General features: G+C 38.6%; 1 protein-coding gene across 1 annotated transcript in view; it reads right to left on the bottom strand.

The window, feature by feature from the left end:
- Positions 1-453: 453 nt before the first annotated feature.
- The window catches only part of TOMM70 (translocase of outer mitochondrial membrane 70), a 44,275-nt gene continuing 29,923 nt past the window's right edge, over positions 454-14,805 (bottom strand). Inside the window, exons 10-12 of the mRNA XM_059921286.1 lie at positions 4,025-4,122; positions 3,312-3,434; positions 454-906 (exon numbers count right to left, since the gene is read on the bottom strand). Of these exons, the coding sequence (XP_059777269.1) occupies positions 753-906; positions 3,312-3,434; positions 4,025-4,122 (375 nt within the window). The 3' untranslated portion in view covers positions 454-752. The remainder of the gene's footprint in view (positions 907-3,311; positions 3,435-4,024; positions 4,123-14,805) is intronic.

The raw sequence follows: 14,805 nt of genomic DNA, 5'->3' as shown, positions 1-14,805 counted from the left end.
AGCACATACATCAATTAGAATATCTTGCTTCTGCATAACTTACTGTATGAAAACCAGCTGCTGTAGACTTTAAGAACGATGTACATTATCCATTATAGTTGAAGGGGGTCAAAGGTTTAAGTGTCGCCACTGCATCTAACGTTCTGCAGAATCAGAGGCATTGTGCATGCTGACAGTGGTTAAAAGGGTCTCAATTTTGCTGTCGTAAAAACGAAATCCCCACTTAAGCTGTTTCCTTCAAAAAAAAAAGTTAACTAAAAGGGATTAATCAAATCTAAAAGAATCTTATTTTACAGCACTTACTATGTTAATTTAAAAACCAACATGCTGTAAAACTGTAAAATACTCATATATTATACACACACACACACACACACACACACGCACGTGCACACAAAGACAAAATCATCCAGAACACACCCTCCCACCCCCCTCGAAAAAAAAAGTCAAATCAACAAATCAAAATTTTTATTTGCATGGCCAATTATCATTTGTACTCTTTGCAACTTTATTTTAATATCCCTTTAACAGGTTTCTAAGCTTTGTTGCACAGGGAATAAAAGCTGCAACACTGCAAACTTTCTTCAACAGGCACTCCCACAACACCTAAACATGAAACATGTAACGAATGACAACAGCACAAACGGAAATACTAAGTTCCACCATTCAACGTAGTTCACAACAGTGTCTTTAGGGTTCAGTTGAAGAGGGGGTAAACTCCTAAAAGAGGGTCATTTTCCTTCCCCCGTATTTTATAATGTCGGTGGTTTTAATCCGTATTTCTTTGCAACTTCTGTCTGGGCATGGGCAGCATCACAGAGTGAGTATAGATGAGCCATCTCCATTTCTGATTTGGCCAGGTTAATAGCTTTGTTGAACATGTCAATGGCTTTCTCCATGTTTCCTCTAAAACAACAAAAACTTTAAATGTTTCAGATTTAACAAGCACTTCACAGAATGCAATGAAGTTTATAAGTGAAGCTACATGGAGCCTGACCTTTAAGTTTCAACTATGACTCTAATAAAATGCTTCTTTATAACAAAATAATGCCTAGCACACAGAAAATACTCAATGAATGTTAGCTACTATTACAAATACTATATGCTTATATTATGCTACTTGTGGTCTTTGTTTACAGATAAGAACAGTGAGACTAGAGAGATTAAATGACTTATTTAAAATCATAATCATATCTGGTTCCTAAATTCTGCTTGTTTCTACTCCATCATGAGGCTCCTTTAGAAAGCAGTGACATAGCCTCAGAGAACATTACAGGTGTTCAGGGGCCTTACCTTCACAGATCTGTGTGAGCCCTACCAGCATATCCCTACCCAACACTACTCCATACACACAGGTCTCCCTGAGTTCACTCATGCTCATAATGCTCAGATTATTTATTGCTTCTCTGCCTGATTCTAGCCAAATCCTCACCTTTTTAAGGCACAGTTCAAATACAACATCCTCATGAAAACTACTCTCCCCCTCCCTCGCTAGAGGAATTGGCTGCTCCCCCCCACTGTCCCCATGATTCCATTGTCACTCTGTGCACAGTCAGATGGATATATATTGATATTTGTTACCACAGTCTTACCAGATCCTTACGGGACACCTTTCAATTCCCAGAACCTAGTACAATACTTGGTAGCTAGTATCCATTTTTTGAATAAATGGATGAATATGCTTGGTCAAAAAATATACAATTTACCTCTTACAGTCTAATTGTGATTAGGCTTTATATACTTGCCAAGAACCAAGAGCTATTTTACAAGTAACTAGTACTGGCTATGTATATATGCATACATGCATGTAATCTTACAATAAATACTGTATTAAGTCCCCACTATATATATGCCAGTTAGAATCTAAGAAGTACAATGTACCTCTGGGGTGACTGTACTCAATCTCCTACTACATATATTGATACGGTACATAATAGACTTAATTAAAAAGAAAATAACTTTGAGAGTTCATGTTCAGATATTAGGTAGACAGCAGATTTGCTAAATCCTAGGATAATCAGCAATTTCATTCATTCACATTCACTTATCTATTTGTAAAGCAGGATTCAGAATGGATTTCTTAAAGTACAATTAACACACAAAATTCATGAAACCCCATAAATCAGGGGTCCTTAACCCAGGCTCTATGAACAACTTATATGCAAAGAGTTTTTGTATGTGCATTATTTTAGGAAAAATCCACAGCTTTGCTCAAAAGATTAAGAACTATTACCCCATCATATTCTAGTATGAGAATATTTTATACACATTAACAAACTGGCAATTAAGAAATAATATTTATATGCAACTGTCAGTACAGATGGATCAAAAGGATCGCAAAAATTTCCATCAGCCTACATATATTCTGCCTACTCTGGAGCAGAAAGACAGAGGACCCCAGAAGTGACTGCATGACAGGTTATTAAGACAACTCCTACTAGTTCCTGACAAGCGATGGTAGCAAGATCGGTTACTTTTGGCATCAGTGAAATATGGGCTCATGTCCTCTTTCTACTACCTGCTCACCATGTAACCTTAATTTAACCAGTCTGGGCATCAGTTTCTACACTCTTCAATTAAATGGAGGATCATATAACCTCAACCTTTATAAAGACTGGGGTAAAAATCAATTGAAATAATATTTGGAAAGCACCTAAAGTTCAGTACCTGGCCTAGAGTAGCTACTCAAATGGATGGCAATGCCAGTATCCAGATGGTATACTACACTAAATTCTATGGCATAAACAGTTATCACCTATTAATGGTGGATCTCAAGTGCAACTCGGGATAAACATTTACAGAAAACAAGAAGTTACAAGAAAGTCAGAATTGCAAAAATTCTTATCCAACTCCCTGATTTTAAAGAAAACTCAGGGGCTCAGAGGTGATGGTGCAACTTGCCTAGCCGCTTGGCTGTAGCAGGATCTAAGTCTTCGGGCAACGTGGCCGCCAGTCCTTATGCTGCACTGCACTGCCTAAGTACACCGCACATGTTTTTTTCCCTCCAACAGAAATAATACAGGAGAAAGGAGGAAAAAACACACATCAGGTATTGGAGAAAGATCAAGTTTCCCTTTCTAATGTATATGCCTGACTTAAACAACTTTTAAGTGTGACTTTTAAACTGGAAGAATAATTAAACAAGGCAAATCAAAGCTGTATAGTTTCAAGGGAATATTGCCTCAAAAAGCACAACACGTTAAGACTTAAAAATTTAATGATTATTGTCAATAACCTGTCTATAATGAGAAGAATGAAAAGATAAATACGGAGATGCCCTAACTTTCCTAAGGACAGACTCTAGAAGTTACCTTTGTACTTCAATAGTTCCCATGGTTTCATATGCAAAATCACATTTATTGTCAATTTCAATAGCCTTGCTGATAAGCTCCAAACCTCTATCCAGATCTTGCTTCCACTGAAGTTGAAGTAAACTGCAAATGCAAAACAGCAGTCAGATGTGACCATGGCCCAGTATCAATTCGGCTCTCAATGAATTCATAATTTAATTTACAAGGAAAAACAAAATCTAAAACAGTATAGAATCAGCATCAAATTGGTTTTTTTCCCTCAATTTACAGTGGTTTTGTAGTCTAAATTCCTTAGTATGAAAAGAGTGTCCAACGGTCTAGGCTCTATTATTAACTTACTTGGCACAGCTTAATGTTTTACTCTGTATAAATTTAACTGAAGTTTTAAAATGACAATTCAAGTATACTAGGACAGGAAAAACTTATTTTGCGTGCTTCCTATTTTGATACAAGTAACACCTGACAGGATGTTCAGAAATGAAATCCTTAAGCTAGGGTGAAAATAGCATATTTACTAATTATTGTATAATAATGAAACATAAGTAAAAGAAAAAGTAACAGTGAAGCATCCACAGCATTAAGAAATTTTTCAGTTAACACTGACACTCTCTACCACAGTCCCCTTTTTCTCAGCGACCAAAAGAAATCCATCTTACTACTATGCAAGAAATTTAGTTTCTTACTGGAACAAACAGACCCACAAAAATACATACCCTTTATGAACGTATGTTGTGGCATTATCTGGTTCCAAATTAATACATTTATCATACATTTCATCAGCTTTACCAAACTGTTGTTGATCTGTTAATGCCTATGTGAAGAGATACTTCGGTTAAATTTAGTTAAACTGTCACCCTAAGCAATTAAAAGTATACTGCTTATTAATTATTAAAATTTACTTCATGTAACCATTCATTACCAAATTATTGTTTTGGGGATTAAACTTATTTAAAATGTTACATCTTAATTATTGGGGTTTTTACATAGCAGCATTATGAATATGAAATCTTAACTGTTCTCTCTCTTTATTAAGTTTGTTAGTAATTTGCAAAGGAGAAGATCTAATAAACTCTAGAATACAGAAAATCCCACTCTTGGTGCAAATTCTAATATCAGATTCTCACAGGTACATTCATGTCACTTATTCATAATTTATCATAATATATCCTAAGGGAATTACTTTAAAAACAATACTTATTTGGAAGGGTAAGTTCAGATAGGTATGTTAACTGTTATCAGAGTCATTCCTTAAAAATGATTGGTCAAAGAAAGAAAGCAGCTACAATCAACTGAAGGCAAATCCCATGGCAGAAATGGAAGGCTTGGTTATGTGGATACCAGATCATGCTGATCAAACTGTAACTCTGAGAGTTAGCTGGCATCTAAGCTCAAGCTTCAGGGTTCAAAGAAAAAAGTCATACTATGTAACTATATATAACTATATATAACTCTCTCTCTATGTATAAATAAAATTTGCTATATATAGTGAAGCAAACATCAGAAGAGGGACCAAAAGATAGAAACTTTGGTGCAAACAGACTTGTAATAATGCTAGTGCTGATAAGATGATGCTCAAGTAGGGCTTCCCTGGTGGCACAGGGGTTGAGAATTGCCTGCCAATGCAGGGGACACAGGTTCGAGCCCTGGTCCAGGAAGATCCCACATGCTGTGGAGCAACTAAGCCCATGTGCCACAACTACTGAAACCCATGTGCCTAGAGCTGGTGCTCTGCAACAAGAGAAGCCACCGCAATGAGAAACCCTCACACCACAATGAAGAGTAGCTCCCACTCGCCGCAACTAGAGAAAGCCCGCGCAGCAACAGACCCAACACAGCCAAAAATAAAATAAGTAAATAAACTTATTAAAAAAAAAAAAAAGATGATGCTCAAGTAGGCCAAAACCTGTTTTGAAGGTAACATAATGAGAGAGAAATGTACAATCATGAAACCTCTGCAAAAGAGTTGTTCCTAGTATTTGGTTTCTTTAAAAGCTAGTCAGTGGCCTTTGCTCTTTTAGCTGCTTATAGAAATCTGCACCAAAAAAGCCCTTCTGAATTTCATTTCAGTGATGAAGATGGTCCTGTCACCTTCTGGCTTGTTCCTAATTAAATATAAGCCCTAAATCCAAGTGTACCTATTCAATACAAACATCATACAATTATAATGTGTGTTTGTCCTATTTTAACTTCTATATATTCTATAAAATTTTATATAGTACATGCTTTCACAATGAACAGAGCATGTAGTCAGCAACCAATGTATCATTTTTTTTTTTTCTATCTAGGAATTATAAGAACAAAGACTGAGCAGATAAGATTTCAAACTGAGGTTAATGAATTCCTGGGTTGCAGAAGTAAACCCACACACCTATGGTCAATTAATCTTCGACAAAGGAGGCAAGAACATAAAATGGGAAAAAGAGTCTCTTCAGCAAGTCGTGCTGGGAAAGTTGGAGAGCTGCATATAAGTCAATGAAGTTAGAACACACCCTCATACCATGCACAAAAATAGTCAAAATGCCTTAAAGACTTAAAACATAAGACATGACACCATAAAACTCCTAGAGGAGAGCGTAGGCAAAACATTCTCCGACATAAATTATACCAATGTTTTCTTAGATCAGTCTCCCAAGGCAATAGAAATAAAAACAAAACTAAACAAATGGGACTGAAAAAACTTACAAGCTTTTGCACAGCAAAGGAAACCATAACCAAAAAGAAAAGACAGCCTATAGAATGGGAGAAAATATTTGTAAATGATGAGACAGACAAGGGCTTAATCTCCAAAATATACAAACAGCTCATACAACTCAACAACAAAAAAAACAAACAACCCAACTGAAAAATGGGCAGAAGACCTTAATAGACATTTCTCCAAAGAAGACATATAGATGGCCAGCAGGCACACGAAAATACGCTCAACATCACTAATTATTAAAGAAATGAAAATCAAACCTACAACAAGGTACCACCTCACACCAGTCAGAATGGCCATCATTAAAAAGTCTACAAATAACTAATGCTGCAGAGGGTGTGGAGAAAAGGGAACCCTCCTACACTGCTGGTGGGAATGTAAATTGGTACAGCCACTATAGAAAACAGTATGGAGGTTCTTAGAAAACTAAAAATAGAATTACCATATAATCCAGCAATGCCACTCCTGGAAATGTACCTGGACAAAACTATAATTCAAAAAGATACATGTGGGGGTGGAGTCAAGATGGCATACAAGGAGGATGCAGAATTTGCATCTCCTCACAACTAGGGTACCTACCAGGCACCAGTGGGGGACCATGGACACCTAAGGGGACAGGAGGAACCCCCAGCGACCGGGTAGGATGTGGGGCATGGGGGGAGTGAAGGGGGAGGAGAAGTGGAGGTGGGACAGGACTGGTGCCCCTGAGGCGCGGCTGGGGGAGTGGAAGGGATCCCACACCCGAAGGGGAAATTGGGGAACCACTGGGAGGGCAGAGGATCAAAAGGGAGTGTGGCCAGGTTTCCCCTGCCCCCTTGGGCCCCCAGGAACCTACTGAGATATGGGCCTGATCCTCTGCCCACCTAGGCCCCCTCCAGCGGGTCCTGAGGGAATGGGAGGCAGGGAAGGGGGAGCAAAAGTAAAGGCTGGGGGCTTCCCTGGTGGCGCAGTGGTTGAGAATCTGCCTGCCAATGCAGGGGACATGGGTTTGAGCCCTGGTCTGGGAAGATCTCACATGCTGCGGAGCAACTAGGCCCGTGAGCCACAACTACTGAGCCTGCGCATCTGGAGCCCGTGCTCCGCAACAAGAGAGGCCGCAACAGTAAGAGGCCCACACACCGCGATGAAGAGGAGCCCCCACTCGCCACAACTAGAGAAAGCCCTCGCACAGAAATGAAGACCCAACACACCCAAAAATAAATAAATAAATTTATAAAAAGGAAAAAAAAAAAGGCCAGACCTATGGAACTGGCACCTCTGAGGGGTAGCTGGTGGAGGGGAGGAGTTCCTACACTCAGCAGGACCTATCCAGGGTTAGGAGTCCAGCAGCGATGGGGGAGACCCTGGGGGAGACAGTGGGAAAGGGGTGCGAAGGAACAGAAGGGAACACGGCCAGTGCTTTTCCTGTCCATTTAGGCACCGGGGAGCCTGTTGGGCTCCCAGGCCTAATACTCTGCCCTCGAAGCCTCCCTCCTGCCCCGCACAGCCCAAGCCCCGCCCCGACACCCCACCCACGGCCCTACCTCTACACTCCGAGACCCCCTTCAATACGCTGGGCCTAAACCCCACCCACACACCCTCACTCAGGGCCCTACCTCCAAACTCTGGAACTCCACACTCCGGACGCCCTCCTTTGGACATACTGCCTCTCCCCTTCCTTGATCACTCAGGTCCTAAGCAGAGGCCCCGCCCCATGCTCAAATGACAACCCCCCAACCTGCCTAGGTCCTGCCCCACCCTAAACCCCGCCCCTGCCTAAGTCCCACCCCACCTAAGCTCTGCCCCAACAGCCAAGGCTTTTTTTTTCAATTTTTCTTTTTTCTTCTTTTAGATTGGGGTTCTGTTTTACCTTGTTGATTCACTGTTGTTGACTGTTTTATATTATTATGTTTCCTAATAAATCTTTTATTTTTCTAATTTTATTTTATTCTTTATACTTTGTTAGTGATCTCTCCTTTTGGCTTGTTCCCCCCTCCCCTTTTTGTTTTCTTTCTTCTGGTGTGGTTTTATTTTACATTGTTGCAGTTGGTTCAATTATAGTTTTATTTTTCCTAATATTTTTTTTATCTTTCTAATTTTATTTTCTTTGATACTGTACTGCACATTTTTTTCTTTCTTTCTGTTTTTTTTTTTCTTACCGCACCACAAAGCTTGCGGAATCTTGGTTCCCAGGCCAGAGGTTGGGCAACGAGCTCCTGTGGTGGGAACTCCGAGTCCAAACCGCTGGACTAACAGAGAACCTCAGACCCCAGGGAATATCATTCCGAGTGAGGCCTCCCAGAGGTCCTCATCTCAGCACCAAGACCCAGCTCTATCCAACTGCCTGCAAACACCAGTGCTGGACGTCTCAGGCCAAACAACCAGTAAGACACAAATACAGCACCACCCATCAAAAAAAAATGAAATGACAAAAAAATACATTACAAACAAAGGAGCAAGGTAAAAACCTACAAGACCAAATAAATGAAGACGAAATAGGCAACCCACCTGAAAAAGAATTCAGAGTAATGATAGTAAAGATGATCCAAAATCTTGGAAACAGAATGGAGAAAATACAAGAAACATTTAACAAGGATCTAGAAGAACTAAAGAGCAAACAAACAGTGATGAACAACACAATTACTGAAATTAAAAATACTCTAGAAGGAATCAATAACAGAATAACTGAGGCAGAAGAACGGATAAGTGACCTGGAAGATAAAATGCTGGAAATAACTGTCAAGGAGCAGAATAAAGAAAAAAGAACAAAAAGAATTGAGGACAGTCTTAGAGACCTCTGGGACAACATTAAATGCACCAACATTTGAATTACAGGGGTCCCAGAAGAAGAAGGGAAAAAGAAAGGGTCTGAGAAAATATTTAAAAAGATTATAGTCGAAAACTTCCCTAACATGGGAAAGGAAATAGACAATCAAGTCCAGGAAGCACAGACAGTAAGTACCATAAAGGATAAACCCAAAGAGAAACATGCCAAGACACATATTAATCAAACTATCAAAAATTAAATACAAAGAAAAAATATTAGAAGCAACAAGGAAAAAGCAACAAATAACATACAAGGGAATCCCCATCAGGTTAACAGCTGATTTTTCAGCAGAAACTCTGCAAGCCAGAAGGGAGTGGCAGGACATATTTAAAGTGATGAAAGGGAAGAACCTACAACCAAGATTACTCTACCCAGCAAGGATCTCATTCAGATTCGATGGAGAAATTAAAACCTTTACAGATAAGCAAAAGTTAAGAGAATTCAGCACCACTAAACCAGCTCTACAACAAATGCTAAAGGAACTTCTCTAGGCAGGAAACACAACAGAAGGAAAAGACCTACAATAACAAACCCAAAACAATTAAAAAAATGGTAATAGGAACATACATATCAATAATTACCTTAAATGTGAATGGATTAAATGCTCCAACAAAAAGACATAGGCTGGCTGAATGGATACAAAAACAAGTCCCATATATATGCTGTCTACAAGAGACCCACTTCAGACCTAGGGACACATACAGACTGAAAGTGAGTGGATGGAAAAAGATATTCCATGCAAATGGAAATCAAAAGAAAGCTGGAGTAGCAATTCTTATATCAGACAGAATAGACTTTAAAATAAAGACTATTACAAGAGACAAAGAAGGAGACTACATAATGATCAAGGGATCAATCCAAGAAGAAGATATAACAATTGTAAAGATTTATGCACCCAACACAGGAGCACCTCAATACATAAGGCAAATGCTAACAGCCATAAAAGGGGAAATCAACAGTAACACAATCACAGTAGGGGACTTTAACACCCCACTTTCACCGATGGACAGATCATCCAAAATGCAAATAAATAAGGGAACACAAGCTTTAAATGACACATTCAACAAGATGGACCTAATTGATATTTATAGGACATTCCATCCAAAAACAACAGAATACACTTTCTTCTGAAGTGCTCATGGAACATCCTCCAGGATAGATCATATCTTGGGTCACAAATGAAGCCTTGGTAAATTTAAGAAAATTGAATTCGTACCAAGTATCATTTCTGACCACAAAGCTATAAGACTAGATATCAATTACAGGAAAAAAACTGTAAAAAATACAAACACGTGGAGGCTGAACAATACGTTACTAAATAACCAAGAGATCACTGACAAAATCAAAGAGGAAATCAAAAAATAACTAGAAACAAATGACAGTGAAAACACAACGACCCAAAACCTACAGGATGCAGCAAAAGCAGTTCTAAGAGGGAAGTTTATAGCAATACAATCCTACCTCAAGAAGCAAGAAACATCTCAAATAAACAACCTAACCCTACACCTAAAGCAATTAGAGAAAGAAGAACAAAAACCCCCCGAAGTTAGCAGAAGGAAAGAAATCATAAAGATCAGATCAGAAATAAATGAAAAAGAAATGAAGGAAAAGATAGCAAAGATCAATAAATCTAAAAGCTGGTTCTTTGAGAAGATAAACAAAATTGATAAACCATTAGCCAGACTCATCAAGAAAAAAAGGAAGAAGACTCAAATCAACAGAATTAGAAATGAAAAAGGAGAAGTAACAACTGACACTGCAGAAATACAAAGGATCATGAGAGATTACTACAAGCAACTCTATGCCAATAAAATGGACAACCTGGAAGAAATGGACAAATTCTTAGAAAAGCACGACCTTCCAAGACTGAACCAGGAAGAAACAGAACATATAAACAGACCAATCACAAGCACTGAAATTGAAACTGTGATTAAAAATCTTCCAACAAACAAAAGCCCAGGACCACATGGCTTCACAGGCGAATGCTATCAAACATTTAGAGAAGAGCTAACACCTATCCTTCTCAAACTCTTCCAAAATATAGCAGAGGGAGGAACACTCCCAAACTCATTCTACGAGGCCACCATTACCCTGATACCAAAACCAGACAAAGATGTCACAAAAAAAAGAAAACTACAGATCAATATCTCTGATGAACATAGGTGCAAAAATTCTCAACAAAATACTAGCAAACAGAATCCAACAGCACATTAAAAGGATCATACACCATGCTCGAGTGGGATTTATCCCAGGAATGCAAGGATTCTTCAATATATGCAAATCAATCAATGTGATACACCATATTAACAAATTGAAGAAGAAAAACCATATGATCATCTCAACAGATGCAGAAAAAGCTTTTGAGAAAATTCAACACCCATTTATGATAAAAACCCTCCAGAAAGTAGGCATAGAGGGAACCAACCTCAACATAATAAAGGCCATATATGACAAACCCACAGCCAACATCATCTCAATGGTGAAAAACTGAAACCATTTCCTCTAAGATCAGGAACCAGACAAGGTTGTCCACTCTCACCACTATTATTCAACATAGTTTTGGAAGTGTTAGCCACAGCAATCAGAGAAGAAAAATAAATAAAAGGAATCCAAATCGGAAAAGAAGGAGTAAAACTGTCACTGTTTGCAGGTGACATGATACTATACAGAGAATCCTAAAGATGCTACCAGAAAACTACTAGAGCTAATCAATCAATATGGTAGAGTAGCAGGATACAAAGTTAGTGCACAGAAATCTCTTGCATTTCTATACACTAACGATGAAAAATCTGAAAGGGCAATTAAGGAAACACTCCCATTTACCACTGCAACAAAAAGAATAAAATACCCAGGAATAAACCTACCTAAGGAGACAAAAAGACCTGTAGGCGAAAAACTATAAGACACTGATGAAAGAAATTAAAGAAAATACAAACAGATGGAGAGATATACTATGTTCTTGGATTGGAAGAATCAACATTGTCAAAATGACTATACTACCCAAAAGCAATCTAAAGATTCAGTGCAATCCATATCAAACTACCCATGGCATTTCTCACAGAACTAGAACAAAAAATTTTACAATTTGTATGGAAACACGAAAGACCCCGAATAGCCAAAGCAAGAGTGAGAAAGAAAAACAAAGCTGGAGAAATCAGGCTCCTGGACTTCACACTATACTACAAAGCTACAGTAATCAAGACAGTATGGTACTGGGACAAAAACAGAGATATAGATCAATGGAACAGGACAGAAAGCCCAGAGATAAACCCACGTACATATGGTCACCTTATCTTTGGTAAAGGAGGCAAGAGTATACAGTGGAGAAAAGACAGCCTCTTCAATAAGTGGTGCTGGGAAAACTGGACAGCTACATGTAAAAGAATGAAATTAGAACACTTCCTAACACCATACACAAAAATAAACTCAAAATGGATTAAAGCCCTAAATGTAAGGCCAGACACTATAAAACTCTTAGAGGAAAATATAGGCAGAACACTCTATGACATAAATCACAGCAAGATCCTTTTTGACCCACCTCCTAGAGAAATGGAAGTAAAAACAAAAATAAGCAAATGGGACCTAATGAAACTTAAAAGCTTTTGCACAGCAAAGGAAACCACAAACAAGACAAAAAGACAACCCTCAGAATGGGATAAAATATTTGCAAACGAAGCAACTGACAAAGGATTAATCTCCAAAATTTACAAGCAGCTCATGCAGCTCAATATCAAAAAAACAAACAACCCAATCCAAAAATGGGCAGAGGACGTAAATAGACATTTCTCCAAAGATATACAGATTGCCAACAAACACATGAAAAGATGCTCAACATCACTAGTCATTAGAGAAATGCAAATCAAAACTACAATGAGGTATCACCTCACACTGGTCAGAATGGCCATCATCCAAAAACCTACAAACAATAAATTCTGGAGAGGGTGTGGAGAAAAGGGAACCCTCTTGCACTGTTGGTGGGAATGTAAATTGATACAGCCACTATAGAACAGTATGGAGGTTCCTTAAAAAACTAAAAACAGCACTACCATCTGACTTAGCAATCTCACTACTGAGCATATACCCTTAGAAAACCATAATTCAAAAAGAGTTATGTACCACAGTGTTCACTGCAGCTCTATTTACAATAGCCAGGACATGGAAGCAACCTAAATGTCCATCAACAGATGAATGGATAAGAAGTTGTGGCACATATATACGATGGAATATTACTCAGCCATAAAAAGAAACGAAACTGAGTTATTTGTAGTGAGGTGGATGGACCTTGAGTCTGTCATACAGAGTGAAGTAAGTCAGGAAAACAAATACCATATGCTAACACATACATATGGAATCTAAAAAAAAAAACGGTTCTAATGAACCTAGGGGCAGGACAGGAATAAAGACGCAGACGTAGAGAATGGACTTCAGAACACGAGGAGGGGGAAGGGTAAGCTGGGACGAAGTGAGAGAGTAGCACTGACATATATACACTACCAAATGTAAAATAGATAGCTAGTGGGAAGGAGCTGCGTAGCCCAGGGAGATCAGCTTGGTGCTTTGTGAGCACCTAGAGGGGTGGGATAAGGAGGGTGGGAGGGAGACACAAGAGGGAGGGGATATGGAGATATACATATGCATATAGCTGATTCACTTTGTTGTACAGGAGAAACTAACACAACATTGTAAAGCAATTATACTGCAGTAAAGATGTTAAAAAAAAAAAAAAGATACATGTACCCCTATGTTCATAACAGCACTGTTCACAAATGCTGAAACATGGAAACAACCTAAGTGTCCATCAACAGATTAATGGATAAAGAAGATGTGGTACATATATACAATGGAATACTACTCAGCCATAAAAAAGAATAAAATAATGCCATTTGCAGCAACATGGATGCAACTAGAGAATATCATACTAAGTGAAGTAAGTCAGAAAGAGAAAGACAAATACCACATGATATCACTTATATGTGGAACCTAAAATATGGCACAAATGAACCTGTCTACAAAAAGGAAACAGACTCAGAGACATAGAGAACAGACTTGTGGTTGCCAAGCAGAAGCGGGAGAGAGAGAGGGACGGACTGGGAGTTTGGGGTTGGTAGATGCAAACTATTACATTTAGAATGGATAAAGAACAAGGTCCTACTGTATAGCACCGGGAACTATATATACTCAATATCCTGTGATAAACTATAATGGAAAAGAATATATTAAAAACAAACAAACAAAAAAAGAATTCCTGGGTTGTACTTCATACTGCAGAATTTCAACCCCTAATAATGCAGTGATGGTAGGACTTTTACATAATAGATCCAACACAATCAATCAATCTTCTATAGTCCCTCTCAATAAACCCTCAAAATGAAAGTTTTATCCTGTGGAACTTTTCTTATAACTGGACTAAAGATAACATGAAGGAAATTAAAAACAAAACAATCAACCCTAAGAATGTCGAGTTAGGAGTCTAATACAGACGGTCATTTTTAAATGCTTCCTATTTCTGTGATGTTTGGGGGGATAAGGAGGGAGAGGAACAACATTTCTTTGGAATAAGAAGAATAAGAGAAAATATACAGTTTTGAGATGGCTGGTTTTTGAGATACCAAAAGCAGCTTTCAACTTTAAGACTAAGAAAGAAACAGTTATTCAGAGATCATTTAGTTAGAGGAAAAACTCGTAACTGTGGCTATAAGAAGTTAATCATTTTCATTTAAATGGATGATTTAAAATTAATAAATAAGTTTTCAAAGACTTCAAACTATAATTTAAAAAGTGGGGCTTCCCTGGTGGCGCAGTGGTTAAGAATCTGCCTGCCAATGCAGGAGACACAGGTTCGAGCCCTAGTCTGGCAAGATCCCACATGCCACGGAGCAACTAAGCCCGTGCGCCACAACTACTGAGCCCACACACCACAACTCCTGAAGGCTTAGAGCCCGTGCTCCTCAACAAGAGAATCCACTGCAATGAGAAGCCTGCGCACTGCAACG

This window comes from Balaenoptera ricei, chromosome 4 (assembly GCF_028023285.1).
Source record: "Balaenoptera ricei isolate mBalRic1 chromosome 4, mBalRic1.hap2, whole genome shotgun sequence".
Lineage (NCBI taxonomy): Eukaryota > Metazoa > Chordata > Mammalia > Artiodactyla > Balaenopteridae > Balaenoptera > Balaenoptera ricei.
This window is presented reverse-complemented; position numbering and strand designations above follow the sequence as displayed.